Raw genomic sequence first — 16,786 nt, 5'->3', positions numbered from 1 at the left:
TGCAACTGCTGAAGTTGCACCTCTGGGGACTTCTCAGCATTCAGTCCTCTTTATCCTGTTATTACACACATGTCTGCACCCCCTCAATTCAGTTCTGCGAAGGTGCAGGGCTTATGGAAAATGTTCTTTGTTAAAGACCAATAAAACATAAATACTGAATAAACAATATTATATCATTAAAAAGAAAACATGAATTCAGTGACATGGCATACTGTTGAAAAAGACCGCTCCTCTGTTGAGAGAGACAGCTTTTAAAAAATACATACCTTCTATTCCTTCTTTTTAGTGAACAAAATTAACAAAACAGACATTATCCCAATGCACAAACATTTACAAAATTAAAGAAACCCAACAGTTTCCACAATGAGCAAACACTTTGGTGACTGTGGAGACAAAAAAACTCTGTCACTGACTTGAGGAAACCTCTGGCAGAACCAGACTCAATGTGGGTGGACATCTGGGGAGGGAGAGTGAAAGTGCTCAGTTCAGTCTAGGCCTACAGCAGTATAACTCAGGGATGGTTGAGCCAGCTCTGACTTTATGTTTTATGGATAATCGTTTTAAGTTTAACCTTAAATGTAGACATGGTGTTTACCACACAAACCCAGAGTGGGAGCTGGTTCCACAGGAGAGGAGCCTGCAGCTCTATCTCCTGATCTACTCTAGCAGACTCTAGGAACCACATATTTCGAGAGCAAAGTGATTGATACACTTTGAATGGCCTGATTCCCTCTACAAATACAAGTACTTGGGGTTGTACTTAGACAATAAACTGGACTGGTCAAAAAACGTGGACACGATTTACAAAAAAGGCCTGAGCCGTCTCTATTTTCTGAGACGGCTCAGGTCCTTCAACACAGGACGATGCTGCGGATGTTCTATGAGTCTGTTGTGTCCAGTGCCATCACGTTTGCTGTTGTCTACTTCTGATTCGGATTCTGAAATAAATGTACCTAAAGCCCCACGTCCACAGGTGAATCTGAATTTGAAGTTTTCATACTTAAAGGCTTTTGAACGTGGAACTTTTGGTTTTACTTTCCATAGACGTTCTGTTTCTCAATGAATGCTGGGACCTGAAAACATTGTGTTCACTATGTAAAACACAGGGTTTATTGCTGGTTTTTGGCTGCCGTGATTGAAAACAAAACTGGTGAGAGCCACAACAATGAGCTAAAAGATGCAAAAGCAGAGCTGTGAGGAAATGCAACTATCAAAGTGTGTAAGTCCCATATCATGCAGTCTAAAGGTCCGCAAGCTACGTTATCCTTCTGCTTGGGGAAACATTTCATTTTTACACTGATGCTGATTTAACTCTGATGCATGGAACCATAGCGGACTATTCTCAACTTATCTTTTAAAGACCAACATACTTCCCTGATTTTACAGCAGTTTGGCCACAGGAAGATTCTTCACTGTCTTTACATCATGGGACAATGAGCTAGACTCATAAAACCCCACAAATGACAGCATTGTAAACTGTATCATCATGACTGCTCAGTTCTAATGACCTCAATACAGGAATTATTTTCATCCCTTGGTTTATTGTCCCCAAGGTGATGATGTGAAGAAGAGGAGGAGGAGGAAGAGGAGGAGGAGGAGGGATACCAGCAGTTAATAACCCCTGCCTCCCCTGTCTGTCAGCATCATGAGCGCACAATGAGCGGGACTTCTTCACCAGCGGAGCCGCGTCGTGATGACTGTCCGCGGGCAGAGCAGCAGCCCGGTGACGCCTGACGCCTCCTCCATCCAGGAGCTGAATTCTCCACGCAGCGCGGCGTGAAGCTGGGCTTACAAACACTCACACGCCGTCACACACTCGCAGCGCCTGTGTGTGTGTGTGTGTGTGTTGGCTCCGAGGCGGCTCAGTCCTTCCATCTGGGGATTGAAACTTGAGGGACTTTACCGTGGCAGTCAGAGAACAAAAGGCGCACGGACGGACGGAGGGAGCGCGGTGAATGTAGCGGCAGGCTGGGTGTCTGTCTGCGGGGCGCACAGCGGTGCTGCTGGAACAAGTCCCGTCCCACGTCCCGTTTCCCCCCCCCGGTGACACGCACTCGGCAAACATGATTCTCCTCGGGACCGTGCTTCTTCTTTTCTTCTCAGGTACGTCCAGCAGCCTCACCAGAACACGTTCATCCGGCGTGAGACACGGGAACCAAAGCGCAGTTCCACAAGTTGTGTTGCGATGATGAGATTCATCACATTTCGCCACAAAGAGAATTTGCTCCTCACTTTTATTCTGCGCTTCCATCGGTGAGAGGGTCAGGGTGAGGATCCACAGGGGCCACAAGGTTTTTCTTTCCTCTCAACTTTTCAGCTGAGTGAAAAAAAAAAGAAAAAAAAGCACCCGAGTGTACCTGACAATAGAAGTTATCAATGGTAGGTTATGTATTAATAATTCAGTTTCAATTCACAGTTGTATTCCTATAAAACGTCATTTGGCTACGCCCTTCCAGCTCCAAGCTCAGAACTTTAAAATGAGCCCAGGAACGGACTCAGGCTGATGGGATGAGTCCCAGCAAAACCAACATCAACAAGCAGGTCAAGTCTTTTTTTTATCTATATGGACATGGACCAATAAATAAGAAAAAAAACGTGAGTTCGTCTTAAAATCATTTTTTTTTTAGTTTTGCAGCATGTGTATTGTTTGATGCCATATTTTCACGATTGTAGATAAAATAGCCATAGAGCATATACATAATAGAAATAATTCGAATTTATAAAAAGTGACTTTGGTGAAGCCAATGTCCTGATAAATATGAAAATAGTAAATAGAATTGCACGGATGTCTTGAACCTTAAAATGTGCTCAATGTGTGATGTAGAATGAATTCACTGGGGAGAAAAAAGGCTTATACCAGAAAATATGATTAAGAGAATATGATTGTCTGTAGAACAAAGCCTTAAATATGTCGTCAGTCTGCTCTCATGATGAAGGGTGTATTAATGCAGCTCTTCCTGCAAACAAAAGGAAAAGAAATCAGGCGTAAAATGGATTGATTTTGGGCATCAGTATTTAAGAATTTATACATAAAATAAAGGATTATTTTTGATATTTATTTCCAGTTGCTTACATATTATACACTCTTATGGGTTTTTTAAACTGTGTCCGAGATGCAGTTTTTGGTTATGGTAAATAAATGAATCCTAGAAAAGGTTTTCCTTTCGTCCTTTCACTGTGAATGTCCCTAGAACTTATTTGTGTTCTACAGTTGACCTTTTGTAATTGACTTGAGTTTTTCCCGTGGATTGTTTTTTAATGATGACAATACACTGCAGGTTCAACTGTTTTAAGATGTCGTATGGATACTCTTGAACATAGGAACCTATTAATTCCATAAATAATTTCAGGAATTCTTAGATATACCCAGAAATTCTTGAAATCTCAAATAATTAAAAAAAAAAAAATTATCATAACATGGTACATGATGAACTTATTGTTGGGTGTGAGTGTGATATTGTCCTGAGGATGAGCTTATTAAGTGTAGTCATTTTTCTCTTTGCTAGATGTGATGTGTTCAAGCAATAAAATAATGACAATGAAAAGGAAGCACAATAAACATAGTCTGGAGCGTCTCTAAAGGGGTGTTTATAGGAGCCTACACAACAGTGTGTTGTGCTCAGGCCTGTAACGACCATTTTGTGGTATTACATGGCACACATCTGGGAGGGCGGTGTCACCAAAAGAGCAAAAAGGAGTTTCCCTGTGAAAGACAAGTAGACTCAAGTCAATGTTTGAGGGTCTGTGATTCTTCATTACAGATGCTGTAACATACATTATGGTGGTATATACTGTATCAGTGTAAAGAAGCTTCCTTAACAAACCCAGACAAAGAAACAACATTTTGTTCTCAACTGTTGGGAGTGATCATGACTGAGCAAACTCCTGAAATACATGTTACATTAGTCATAGGAATCAATAAACGTAGAGGAAACAAGTCTGAAAAACATTTCTGGTCACCTGCAATAAAGACGTTGTGTGAAGCCTTCCTCGGACTGAAGATTAGATAACAGCAGTATAGATAAGACAACAGACTTTACACTCTGTGGGTAAATAGGGATGTTTGTCTGTGACAAAATATGAGAGTTACAATTTAGTACACAGGGAGAGAACCACATTTCTGTGCAAAGTGTTACCTATGTCCTTTCTGGTTTTTATTAGTTTTTAGAACTTTAAAATGTGAGAAGGCCTTTGATAACAACTTAGTCAGAACAGGGCCATGTGTGGCTGTTACACTCAGATGCTTTTCAAGTCTGATGTTATGGTGAAAACATGACACACGGGAAAGTCCCCGGCCATGACCATGAATCTCACAGGATGACAAATCAGTTTCAGTTTTTGCAAACCAAACCTGACCGATGTGAACTTGAATTACACTGAAATAAATGAAATTGTCTTAATGTGTAAACATGATGAAACACTTCTGATATATCATCATTTCTTTGTCAGACAGACACCCACAGCTCTGTCAGAGAGGCTCATCATTTGATGGGTTGGCTTTGTGCAGTTATCTGACAGTATTTGAATACATTGGCTATGGTTCACTTTTGCCTGTGTGTGGTTCCACGCAATGTACAGCAATCCTGGATCTGTTGATGTTTGGTTCGTCTATTTTTCCCCTCTTTTTTCAGTCGTAACAGTTTCGTTTGGGTTTGTATTTCCGTCACTTCATTTGTACAGTCCTGCAGGGGCAGGTGGTGAAGTTGACAAAGGTTGATGGAATCACATCCGATATACTAAAGATCATTAGACCAATCTTAAAGCTATATTTGTGTTTTATCTATGAACACACATATTCGGACATGTATTCCTAAATCATAATTTCTACTTAATTTTTCAAATGGCCTGAGCTATTCCCCAGCCTTGTAGGTGCCCCCTGGTAGCAGAAAGACCTCCAAGTGCACAAAGACGACTTGGGAATTAGATCATGTCAGTGCGGTGGAAGGACTAATGACATTCCCCTACAGTGGCTTTACGTGAGCGTGGTCTGTGCTGCAGCATGGCCCCACTGTGTTCATTAGCCATGTTAATGATTGTCCAGCTTGTAGTGACAGTGTAATGTTGAGTGACAGGCTCATATATCTCCTTGTCTCTCTGCGTCAGTTTCACCCAGCCTCCCCCTGCTCTCGCTCTCCCTCTAGGCTTTCAGGTAGTGTCTGATTTTTTTTCTTTTTTCAGTCTCAATCTAAATTCCCCCTCGGATTCAGTGGCGCGTCAGAATAAATTGTTCAAGTCGTTCAATGAGGAAGTGCAGTCGACCGACGCCGGTGTGCAAACACATTTGGAGCGGTGGTGGTTGACGTCTTATCGGTGCACAGGCAGGTGTTTGTGTGTATTTTTAGGGGTTGGAGGGTGTGTGACAGGGATCATTTTGTGTAGACGGCACTAGTGGGTTTTTGAAGACCTATACTGATACCGATATTTTGGGAGAGAAACTGCCCCCAGGGGATATTTACCTTGTCTTTTGGATCTTTTTAGTGTATATTTTATGGTTCCCCTCAAAGAAAAACTGTTTTCTCAGTCATAAGTGTGGAGGCAAAACAAACACATTATTTTCTGCTAAAGTTACTCTGGGTATCCTTATTAAACAGCACATATTTCTGCCTGTGTTTGAAAACAAAAAGGACAAAAACAGCTTTCTTCTCCTTGGTTCGAAGTGTGTGGAGCTCTGTAATGTCGCATATTCCCATGCACCAATTACAGTTTAGCAACATTGGAATGAATTGTCGATCAAATATGATCAAACCAGATCAGTGTAGTAGAAACACCTTACTTTTATATTGGTTAACTATTTATACATTTTTATTTAATGACATGCAGCTACATTTTCTGGGTTTTTGTGCTGCTTTATTAAAATATATTCAAAGCCAGGACTTCTTGTTTTTCTGGCTGCACCATTTCAAAGGAAATAATCTACATGCATTGTGAACGGCTTGTAAACATTTTTCACACATTCACCCTGACAGATTTGGAATCTTTGAATGTGAGTTTAGTTGATTTCCTGTCAAAAAAGAAAAGATGAAAAAGTGATAGTGGTGATTTGTCTCAACAGCTCTCCAAACGTCCCTGTACTTTCTTTGTACAGTTGTTTCCTCTCCTCTCCTCTGTTTTATTCACTATTTGCCATTATTTATTCAATTAAATAAATTAATGATAAAAAAAAGAAATCTTAGCAACTGTATATTTAAAAGTAAGGGTTTATCATACAAATATTTACCACTTATTGTTGAAAACAACAAATGTACTCTTGTATCTGCAACATACTTGAACATTTTTAACTCAAGTGTCCTTACTTTGCTAAATTTCATTAGTGCTGCAAAAGTCATATGGTGAAGTTATGATGAACCATTTGAGCCATATCAGCAGCTACACCAGAGAAGAAGCTGCTGCTTTAATGCACCACCTGGCACTCGTAAAGTTTCCTGACTAAAACGTCATAAAATAAATAACATATCACGTTGCGTCACCAATATGTGCGTGCTGGGCTTGGCTAAAGGCTAAATGCTAAGATATTTGATGGTGGATTTTTTTTAGTTCTGACTTCAATGTTCTGTGTGCCACTTTTCTGCTGTGTTTGATAGTCAAGTTGTTACTTAACAGTTCATTCAGCTCAGTGTTGGAAAACCTGGAGGAGTATAGTAAACCCAGACAGACTGAGCAGACTGCTTGAATTTTATATTGTAATTTTAACAATAAATAATTTGTGCGTAGGCCTATTCCCCCTAAAAAGTTGAGTGCCAGGTATGACAAAGGAAAGAGACATTTCAAATCACCTGAAGTCAAAAGTCTATTTGTTCTTTACTTGTCAAATTTCGATCGCCTTTTTAATAAAATGAAAATCTTTGCAAACGTATATATTGATGCATAAATAGTAATATGCTTTTCAAATTTAAGATATTCTCCCATCAAAACACACAACCTCCATTTATGGCACAGAAACACACACGCATGCACACGCACACACACACACACACACACACACACACACACACACCCACACACACACGCACAGAGAACCATGCCAGGTGTTTCAAACTGTAGGCTATCTTACCATGGTAACACACCTATTACTGATGATTCCACAGCACTGCAGGGGTGTGTGCTGCGAACAACAGGAGTCCTTCCAGTCGGCAGAGAGAGAAAGAGAGAGAGAGAGAGAGAGAGAGAGAGAGAGTGAAATAAAACGTCTTATCTGTACTGACCTCCAGTAACATACAATGATAGCTATGAAGATAAATGAGGCCAAACAAATGAGCATCATAAACCTGCTTGTGTATAAAATGTGAATAGGAGAGGTGATTTTCCCAGGTCAAAGGGAAAGAAAGAGAGAGAGAGATGAAGAGAATTGTATGAGCTGAATGAACTTGGTCAAAGAAGTGAGGAAATCCATCTTCCTTCTCCCGTCACATCCAGTGAAAAATGAGCAACTTATGTGGCCTCCATCCAACTGGTTCCATCTGATCTGGGTGCAGAGGTGTGTGTGTGTGTATGTGATACAGTTCTTCTCAAAGGGAATGGTGTATCCAAGGGGAAGTTTGGAGGTCTTCTGTGTGTTTTGTTGATAACCAGGATTTGGAACTCAAACACAGGAGCGGCAGATGGTGTGTTGGCTTCTGCTTCCTTGGCTGTGTGTGTATGTGTTGGCATTTGTGTGTGTGTATGTGTGTTTCAAATAAGTGAATGAGAATTCAGTTGAGCGCTGTGTGTGTGTGAGAGTATTGGTGTAGCCTTACCCAAACTCAGTGTCAGGCATGCCTCAGTGGTCCCTGAAGATGCCGCTGCTCTCTGCGGTCAGAGCCTGGACTGATCCCAGGTCAGCCATGGCCTGACCTCAGGCCCATCTGCTATCATGATGACAGATGTGTCAGAGACTGGCTTCAGATCTGTGGCTGGACCCACAATCCCTAGTGAGACTTTCTGACAGACCTCACTCCTTGTTGGCAGGAGGACCTCTGCCAGACATTTAGTTCAGTAATTCAAATCTAAAATGTTTGGATATACACTGGACAAAATGTCTTTTGATCTTGGCCTCTTCTTGTCTCATCGTAGAAATAACGGCAGTATTAATTCATCCAAGTTTATTTCTAAATGTCCCTGGCATACAAAGGCCATCCTACAGGGAAAATAATTGACTGAATGTAGAAAAGTTCACGACAGAATGATCAATAGCTTCAAAATGTGAAATAAGAGAACATATGATCAAAATCTGACAATGGGTTGTGAGTTTAACAACTAATAAAAACAACCCAGCGGCCTGGGGTTATTGAACGCTGAAGACCTCCATGTGTTTGAAAAGAATGATTTGATATGATGTATTACTCAACCATAAAGAATAGGAGAAGAGTTTTTAGCTGTTAATAGCTGAAAAGCCTTCTGTCATAGCCACCTTCTGGCTATATCACACTGTCCCCCAAGCCTCTTTACAAGAATGTGAGGAATCAGACAAAATGGGATAAGAGTTCTTTCTAACGGACTCTAATCAGTTGCTGGGTACTCTTCGCACTTTGTATGGGAAAATAACGACCCTACATATTTTCACACTTTTGCACACATGGCAACAGGCACAGAGTGAGGGTGATTGGGGAATCAGCTCCACAAAGTTATAAAAACAGCTGGACGCAGCCCCTCCCCATCCTGCTTTGCAAGATGCAAAGAAATACAACAGTCAGAAATACAACATCAGTTGTTTCAGGTTTTTTTTTTTTTTTTACAAATAAACTGTTATCACAGAGCCCACAGCGCTTTATTAAATGTCAGTTAAATGGGAATGATAAATAAAATTGAAAAACTAAATGTGGCCAATTGGGAGTCTTTTGGGACCATGAGTACTGAAACTGACAATCTGGTGAGCGGGTGTACAGGTACCTTTAGGTCAGTAGTAATACTTGCTCATTTGTGGTCTGATGCATGTTCAGGATCCTGGCGATCCCACTAGTCTAAAGCCTGGGCATGTTTGCCACTGAAAGGAAGCAATCTATGGGTTACATCCATTTGGTGTCTGCTAGAAGAATAATTATCACAATTGTCTTAACTGGGGCTGCTCGAATTGCTACAGTTTCTCTAACAGAGCCGGCCCAGTGCAGAGCTAAAAGCTGCCTGGGTAAATTTTGGCAAGCATAGCTTTCTAAACCTTAAGATACTCAAGGTAGGCTACCTAAAATTGGGACAAGATACCAAGAGTTATGGGTTTTTCCTCTCCTCTAACAGGACTAGGAAAGCTTTTAAATCTCCCACATGTGCCTGCCAATGTTGGCTCTAGTGTGCTCTCTGGTTACTGGTATTGTAAGGTTGTCCAAAAAAAATAAAAATAAAAATCGATACTCAGATACTAATCGAAACAAAAAATTTGTATTGGATTAGATTGAAGCTGAGAAGAGTCAACTAGCAACTGGACATAAACAGTGATGTTGATGTTATTGTCTGTATTGTTCGAATCTTTATTAAAAAAAAATGTTTGCCTCTTGTAATTTCCCACCTTGGTATCGAAAATGCTATCGAGTATCAAGTATTTTCCTGGGTATCAAGTTTAAAATTCTAGTATCGTGAAAACTCTACTTTGTAGTGACTTCAATATAGAGAACTATGTCGTGAGGAAAAGAAAAGGAAAGAAAAGAAAAGCTTTTGGACACTACTCTGCATATTTTCACTTCATTAATCACATCTTTGCCTCAGGATTAGTTTGAACAACAGCGTCACAATACATTTTAAATTACACTTAGTATTAATACTTTAATGTAAGAAACATGGTGAATGATCATCTTTAAACTTCTTTCACGTAGCTTGTGCTGTGATGCGCTGCTCTGCTTGTATTTACATTTATAAGACAGGTCGGGCTGTTCCTGTTGCACTCGCTCCTCCAGTCTCTCCACCACGGGAGTACACTAGTTTTCATGATAAATTATGGGATACAATGAGTGCACTATATAGGGTATTGTCACTAAACCTTCAAACACCACTACAAAATGGCGAACTCACTATATAGTGATTAGTGAGTGATTTGGGACACAGCCAAAGTGTGGTCAATTTAACATTTGGAGAGTGACAATTAACAAAAAAAGAGAAATCCTTAACGGCACTTTCAGGAACTGACACTCTTAGTGTTAGATCTCTAATGTTCAAAGACATTTCAGTTTCTGTCGGTGTTTAAAGGAAATAAAAATGAAATGGAACAATACTCGGCAGAAATCACACACTATTCAAACTATGCCCTAAATATGCAAATTGTCATATATGAATAGCATAGAACTGTAGAAAATGTAGGTGAGGAGGGCTCTCATTTGGAAACCCTCAATGTCTGAGACCATTTCTGCAGGTCTCAGCTGAAGAAAGAAGAAAAAAGCAGTCCCACACAGCAGGAGTTGTTCTGCAAAATGGAAAGAAAATTGGGAGATCACAGTCTGAGGTGTACTGATTCAGAGTCTGCGTCTTTGAAATGTGGTTTCAGACTTTGCAGATGACTCACTGACTTTTATACAAATTATTATTGTTAATAAGTGGAAAAGAGGGAAACCAAAGGTCAACTCATATCAGTGATTCTCTGCAAACTGCTCCACATGGTCTTGCTACTACACATTTGTAGAGATATTAGTTGACTTACCCTGGTGTTACAGAGCTAATTTCACCAATGTGATGAAGTTTTTACTCCATTAAAAGGTCATCCAGACTCTGAAACTTCAGCTAACAGCCATAATTGGACTCTTCTTTGATTCCTAAAAATGGACCAAATTAGAGCTTTCACTTGTTTCACATTATTATCCTCATGCTCGCTGTTTTCAGTTATTTAAAAAAGCATATCGATAAATACAGGCCAACCATGATTCCGAGATACCTTTCCAATGTATGTTTTTGAGAAAAATACTTTTTGAGGACTGCCAACACCTTGAAATTCATCCTGTTGGGAAAGTTTCTGTGAGAGCCCACTAATAAAAGAGGAGGAGTCCTCATGGTTGGAGACCTCTCTCTTGTTTAAATGAAGCATGAAATGTGGTAATATCCCATCACTGTATCTTGTTGATCACTAAACGACTCAGACTCTCTCCTGTCAGGCTGCTGAAGCATCAGAATCATTTTCTCTGACAGTTAGCACTTCACAGATTCAGTCTCTTTGGGCTCATCATCATGTGATTTTTGGCTTTTAGACAGATTTTATCTGCATTAAAGCTGTCGCGAGACAACATGAAAACTTGTTTTCACTCATCATGAATTGACTTCCTCTGCCACAGCAAAACGATGTTGATCAGTTGCAAGAAAATCCTGCAGATTAAACTGGACTGGCCACAAACTAAGTGCTGACCCTACTACAAACACACTGAAACCCCTGGCTTCAACATCAAACTGACAAACAACATATATTGTAAAACGCAGTACAATATTTGTGTTACAATGGTTACGTGTGAGAAGTGTAAGATGACCCCCACTTTAAAAAAACATATTTCTTTATTATATTTCATTATTGACCTCTCAGGAATATTTTTGCTTGCTTTCTCAAGATCCAAGAAAAGCTAGTTAGTGGGCCTGAGCTATGATAATTCTGTCAGGCTGTTATGCAATTTTTTATATTTGTCACATGAAGAATGAAAGTACACGCAAATGCAAAGTTTATTTATTGGGCAGCATGATTTGGAATAACCCATGACAGTGCAGAAGAAGACACCATGCCCTAAGGTGTTCAAAATGTGGAATTAGAGGGCAGACATGTCTTTTCTTTATTTTTTTCCATCCATTTGTTGGATGCTGCACTTTAACATTTCTGTAGTAGGTCAGAAGCTCCTGGATTATCTGTATATCCCTGATTAAGTACGAAGAAGCTTTCCATAAATTGGCTGACAAAGTGTACTGTATTCATCACATCTGTCTACTTTATGCAGCCCTACTTCAGCTGTACAGTGCAGTAAAGTGCATGAATAATGAAGAAGCTTCCTGGTCATTTACTGATGATCTCTCCATGTGGTTATGAATGTTTTGGTTCTTGCTTAGCACTGGTTGTGTTCTCTGGGGGGGTTTGCTCTCTGCAGAGTGAACCACAGAGATGTTTTTTCTCTGGTGTTCAATTTAAGTTTTGGTTGTCTTCTTTTTGTTTGTCTGTTCAGTTCTTGTCGCCATCACTTCTCAATCTGACCAGCCAGTTATTTCTCTCTTTGTCCCAAACAAAACCACAATGTGAAACACATCACTTTCACTTCTCATCACAATGGCGGAGTAACACACACCCTATTTATTCACCACAGCCAGTTCTGAGTTCTTCTGTTTTCTTTATATGAGGAAGGTATTGGAACAGATAGAAGGATCAGTATAAACCATATTATGCAGCTAAATCGGTGAGATCGTGCAGTTACAATAATAGAAATGGAATCACATGTGGATTACTTGCAAATGTCCTTTGTGCCGTAAACTAATCCAGCAGCTTTCATATTAAATCCAACCCTGTGGCACATGATGTAAAATGTAGTGCAAAAGCCAGAAGTATCTGCTGCTGTTTTTAAATAATGATATCACTGCCTCAGAATTAATGTAGTAATGATTTATTGATGTTGAAGTGTATTATTATTACAAGATGAACTGTTTGAACTGTAGCCTCAGGTGATGGTACATCATATTGACCTCTGTGTCACACTTCATTGCTGTCGGGCAGCTTGTGATTGATTGATTTCATGTTTCTCTGTCCTTCACACACAATATATCAGAGTGTTGACAACAAATCTTTAGAACAATACCATTCAATTTTATGTTATCAAAATGACACAATCCCATGGTGGGGGTGAAGAAAACAGTGCTGGAAAGTTGTGTACATGTAGCAGTTCTTCATGTTCACCACTCGCATCCAAGTTAATTAATATTTGTTACCATTGTAGAGTAATGATAAAGTAGCAGCAGTGAGTATGTATATTTCACCCCCATCCTCTGTAATCACAGCAAGCCTTGACCCCGAAAACCTTGACTTCACAGCCTCTGAAGCAAAACATCATTGCTTCTGCTCGGCCAACTTGATGTGGCTTGAATCAACAAGCACAACTGTTCTTTGTAATTCTTGGCTGTTGGCTGAGTTTTCAAAAGCCCATTGATGGACATTAGAATAAAGGCAATGATTTACAATAAAAAATGTGCTCTCTGCGCTCCTTGCTGGCTGAGGATTAGAATGATTCCCTTAAAGGTCCAGTGTGTAAGATTTAGTTGAAAGGGAACTATTGGCAGAAATTTAATGTTGAAGAATCCTCATGATGTTTTCACTAGTTCATTTCATCGAAATCAGTGGTCTCCAACCTTTTAAAGCACAAGACCACTTTTTAATTCAAAACGTAAGCCGAGATCTACCACCCCGATATCTTGCAAAAAAAACACTTAGGAGGGTCATATTTATTATTTCAGTATGAATTCATGCATCTTCAGCTCCTGCAAATATTATATAGTAAAAAAACATTTTTACACAAAAGAATGGATTTGGTCAACAGAAACGCTGGAGTGCTTTTCTTTTGTGTTTGTGACATAAATTCAACAGATAAACATTCAAACTCAGGTGAAAGATCATTTTATTCTGCAGTGAAACACAAAGTTGATCTGTCTATGTCACAAACATATTTACAACACTTCTTGAACCCGTTTCAAAGTAAAAGCATTGCAGCGTTTCACTTCTGAATCCATTCATTTGTTCTAACAGGGCTTTGATTGTTGTCGACAGACCAGAAGATGCAGGACTTCATACCGTAGAGTCCTGACATTTAGTTCAGTGCATAATCCGACTTGTATTGAAGGAAGTGCAGGAGATAAACCTGCTGCTTTGTCTCCAGTATAGCGGACACACACAGCAGGTGTGAACAACAGACAAGCGACCCACAGCTGATCTGCCGCTCGACTGCAGACTGTGAGTCCAGAGAGTTACAGAGATCGACGGTGAAGACTGTCGAGATCGACTGGTAGATCGCGATCGACGGGTTGGCGACCACTGCTCTAAATTGAGCAGTGGTCGCCAACCCCAGAAAAATTTACCCCAGAAAAGGCCCTTTATATTTAAATACTTTATATTTACATCGAGGGGACCCTCTCTACTGAGGCCGCCATGTTTTTTACATTAGTCCAGACTAGACAAACTAAACACCTTTTGAGTTTTTATGACAATTAAAGGCTACCAATGTTATCTTTCATGATTGGAAGGAGAGGTTGAGGTGAGGGGTGTTCAGCTGCAACATGCAATTTCAACACTAGATATCACTAAATTGGTGATGTGGGAGGGGGCGGCGGCCCATATTAACAAGCCACCACTGGTCAAAACTAGGGATGTCGGGATTAACCAATTTTACGATAACCATGGTTTTATAACATCACAATATCATAACCATAACAATTGATAAAACTACGATATTTAACTATGGTGTCCTGCCCCTCTGCCGTGCGGTGAAATCTCTCATGAGTCACGTTTTGTGTGCGCCCCCCCCGTAACAGGACAACTTCCGTTGCTGACCGTTCAAAATAAAACTCCCATACAGATACACAGCTTATGACAGGAAACAAATTTAGTGACCAAACTTCCACAATAAGGGGACTAAATAAAATAGCTTACATAAATTAATTTTAAATAGATAAACGTTACACTATAAAACTAACTGGATAAAGTTGATGATAATAATATATATTTTAGTTCATAAACTATATTATTAGCGATCTATTTCGTGCGCTCCAGCTTCAGCCCTTCACCGCACTCTGGCTGCTTTCTGTTCGCTTGTGAATCATCTGCTCTCAGATTTCTCCTCTGCTTTTGTGTTACAACCCTGTCAAATTTCCCCAACCAATAGAATGCCAGGTGTCGTGTTGACCACTGGTCAACCAATGAAATTAATGATATGTTCCCTGCCTCATTGCGGGCGCGTTCACTTTACTAAAGAGAGTCCCGTGCCATAGTAAAGCGAGTGAGTGGAATGAAACCTGAAAGTTCTGGTTTCAGTTTGTCCCTCTTTCTGCTTCCACTTTCCTCAGTCTGCATTGCCATCTTAAAAAGCCTAGCTAGCAACACTTAGAGCTGTGTGTGTGTGTGAATGGAGACTGCCTTTGCTGTATTTTGACTGCAGCTCAGCCTCTGACTGATGTCAAAACTCACCACGCTGTTACTTGCCTCCAATGTCTCAAGTGCAGTTGTAAACTTTTGGCATAAGGGCAACTCTTTTGCTCAGCCTGAAACATTTTCAGCTCACACACAGAAAATTGTTTAAAACATTCACATCTTTCAGTGTATTGTGTTTGTTGTGACCCATGTATAAAAATCATTTTCAAGAAAAAACATTAATTTGACTTATCAGCAAGATATATTTTCTAAACAGAATATGTATGTGAGTTTATGGAACATACCATTTCTTGGCTGGTAGTTCTGATAGCTGGTGTCGCAGTGAAGCCAGGCACTGAGGGGAAAGGCCCCAAATGCAGACACAAAAGACAAGCTGAAGTGGTGAAGATGCTTTAATCTGAATAATGCCGGCTGACAAGCAGATGACAATATAGGCAGGCAGAAAAACAGGCTGGAATAAAAGCAATTAGCAGGAATTAATGCATGGAAAACACATTGGAGCTAAAACTAATGAACTTTCAACGAGTGTGGGGCACTCAAAGACTAAATATATTAAGAAGGCAGAGATTAGTGGGATCTTGTAAAACAAATGAGGGCAGGCAATCAAGAGTAATTTTACACTGCTATATTGATACTATTTACTTAAGTCAAGGGTCCAAATACTTCAAGATTCATATGAATCTATTCAGCTGAATTGCATTAGTTTTATTGCAACTATACGCTACATTTTAACATTTAACGTCATACTGTACCGCTATATTCGGCTGGTTTTTCCTCTTTTCTTTCACACCTGAATCCTTGGATCATTTTATTGTATAATAAGTGGAGCTATAATTAATTGATGCATCCTGTTGTTGGTGAAACATTGGTGGGGAGACTACTCAGGACAGAGCAAGTCTCAAGGTCTGGCTTGGGGCCCCGCTAAGGAGCATAGAGGTTTGGAGGCTTTGTGGAGATGACTAGCTAAGGCTGTGGAGCTACCTTGTTAAATCTCTGTGAAGCTGGGCAGCTTTGGGGATTTGACAATTTAATGACCCAAGCTTTCTTCTCAACCCATAGATATCTTGGGACAATAAGCTACTTCCAAAGTAAGGGGATTGCTCATTGTTTTCAAGGTCAGGATGTGACATAATGCTAGCAAACTTGGGAGCAGAGACAGACAGGTGGCTACCCGCCTTGATTGTAGGCCAACCATGGTCCCAATGCTAGCTGATTAGGAAATTGAGTAGAGGCCAACAGAGGCTATGTTTGAACTGGTTGGTCCGAACGACTTGCCACCTTGTTAAGCCCTAGGAGGCAGATTTAGGAATATGGGCTATGCAAATAAAATGTTATTGATTGATGATCTGGGCGAGCAGGCTGGGAGTAATCCAGTTGGTAAAAGTTGCTTGTGGGCTTGAACTTGAAGGCCAAATGGGAAACAGACTTGGGGCTAACAGTTTTAATGCTAGCTGAATCATGGGTATTAACAGAGTTTCTAAGCCACTGAGGCAATTGAGTCTTGAAATAAAGTTTCTTGGACACTTCTCTGCAGGCCTTGCCCTAGCTTTATTCCCAGGAAACATCTCTTTACTGGAGCATTAGTGTTTGTGATAGTTCATTAACTTCATCATTGAAAGAATTTGCCCTGGGTCTATTTTTGTGCCGTCACAATGAAGAGGAAAGGACCCACATGACATAGGCTGATGCGTTGAAGGTGCTTTGATATGAAAAATGCAGGCATACAAGCAGAGG

General features: G+C 40.2%; 1 protein-coding gene across 1 annotated transcript in view; it reads left to right on the top strand.

Moving 5' to 3' along the window:
- Window positions 1–1,639: 1,639 nt before the first annotated feature.
- gfra3 (GDNF family receptor alpha 3) overlaps window positions 1,640–16,786 on the top strand; it is a 60,677-nt gene continuing 45,530 nt past the window's right edge. The window contains exon 1 of the mRNA XM_020087303.2: window positions 1,640–2,103. Coding sequence (XP_019942862.1) covers window positions 2,064–2,103 — 40 coding nt within the window. The 5' untranslated portion in view covers window positions 1,640–2,063. The remainder of the gene's footprint in view (window positions 2,104–16,786) is intronic.

This window comes from Paralichthys olivaceus, chromosome 9 (assembly GCF_024713975.1).
Source record: "Paralichthys olivaceus isolate ysfri-2021 chromosome 9, ASM2471397v2, whole genome shotgun sequence".
In the NCBI taxonomy this organism is placed as follows: domain Eukaryota; kingdom Metazoa; phylum Chordata; class Actinopteri; order Pleuronectiformes; family Paralichthyidae; genus Paralichthys; species Paralichthys olivaceus.
Note: the sequence above shows the minus strand (reverse complement) of the source record. Positions and strands in the feature narration are given on the sequence as shown.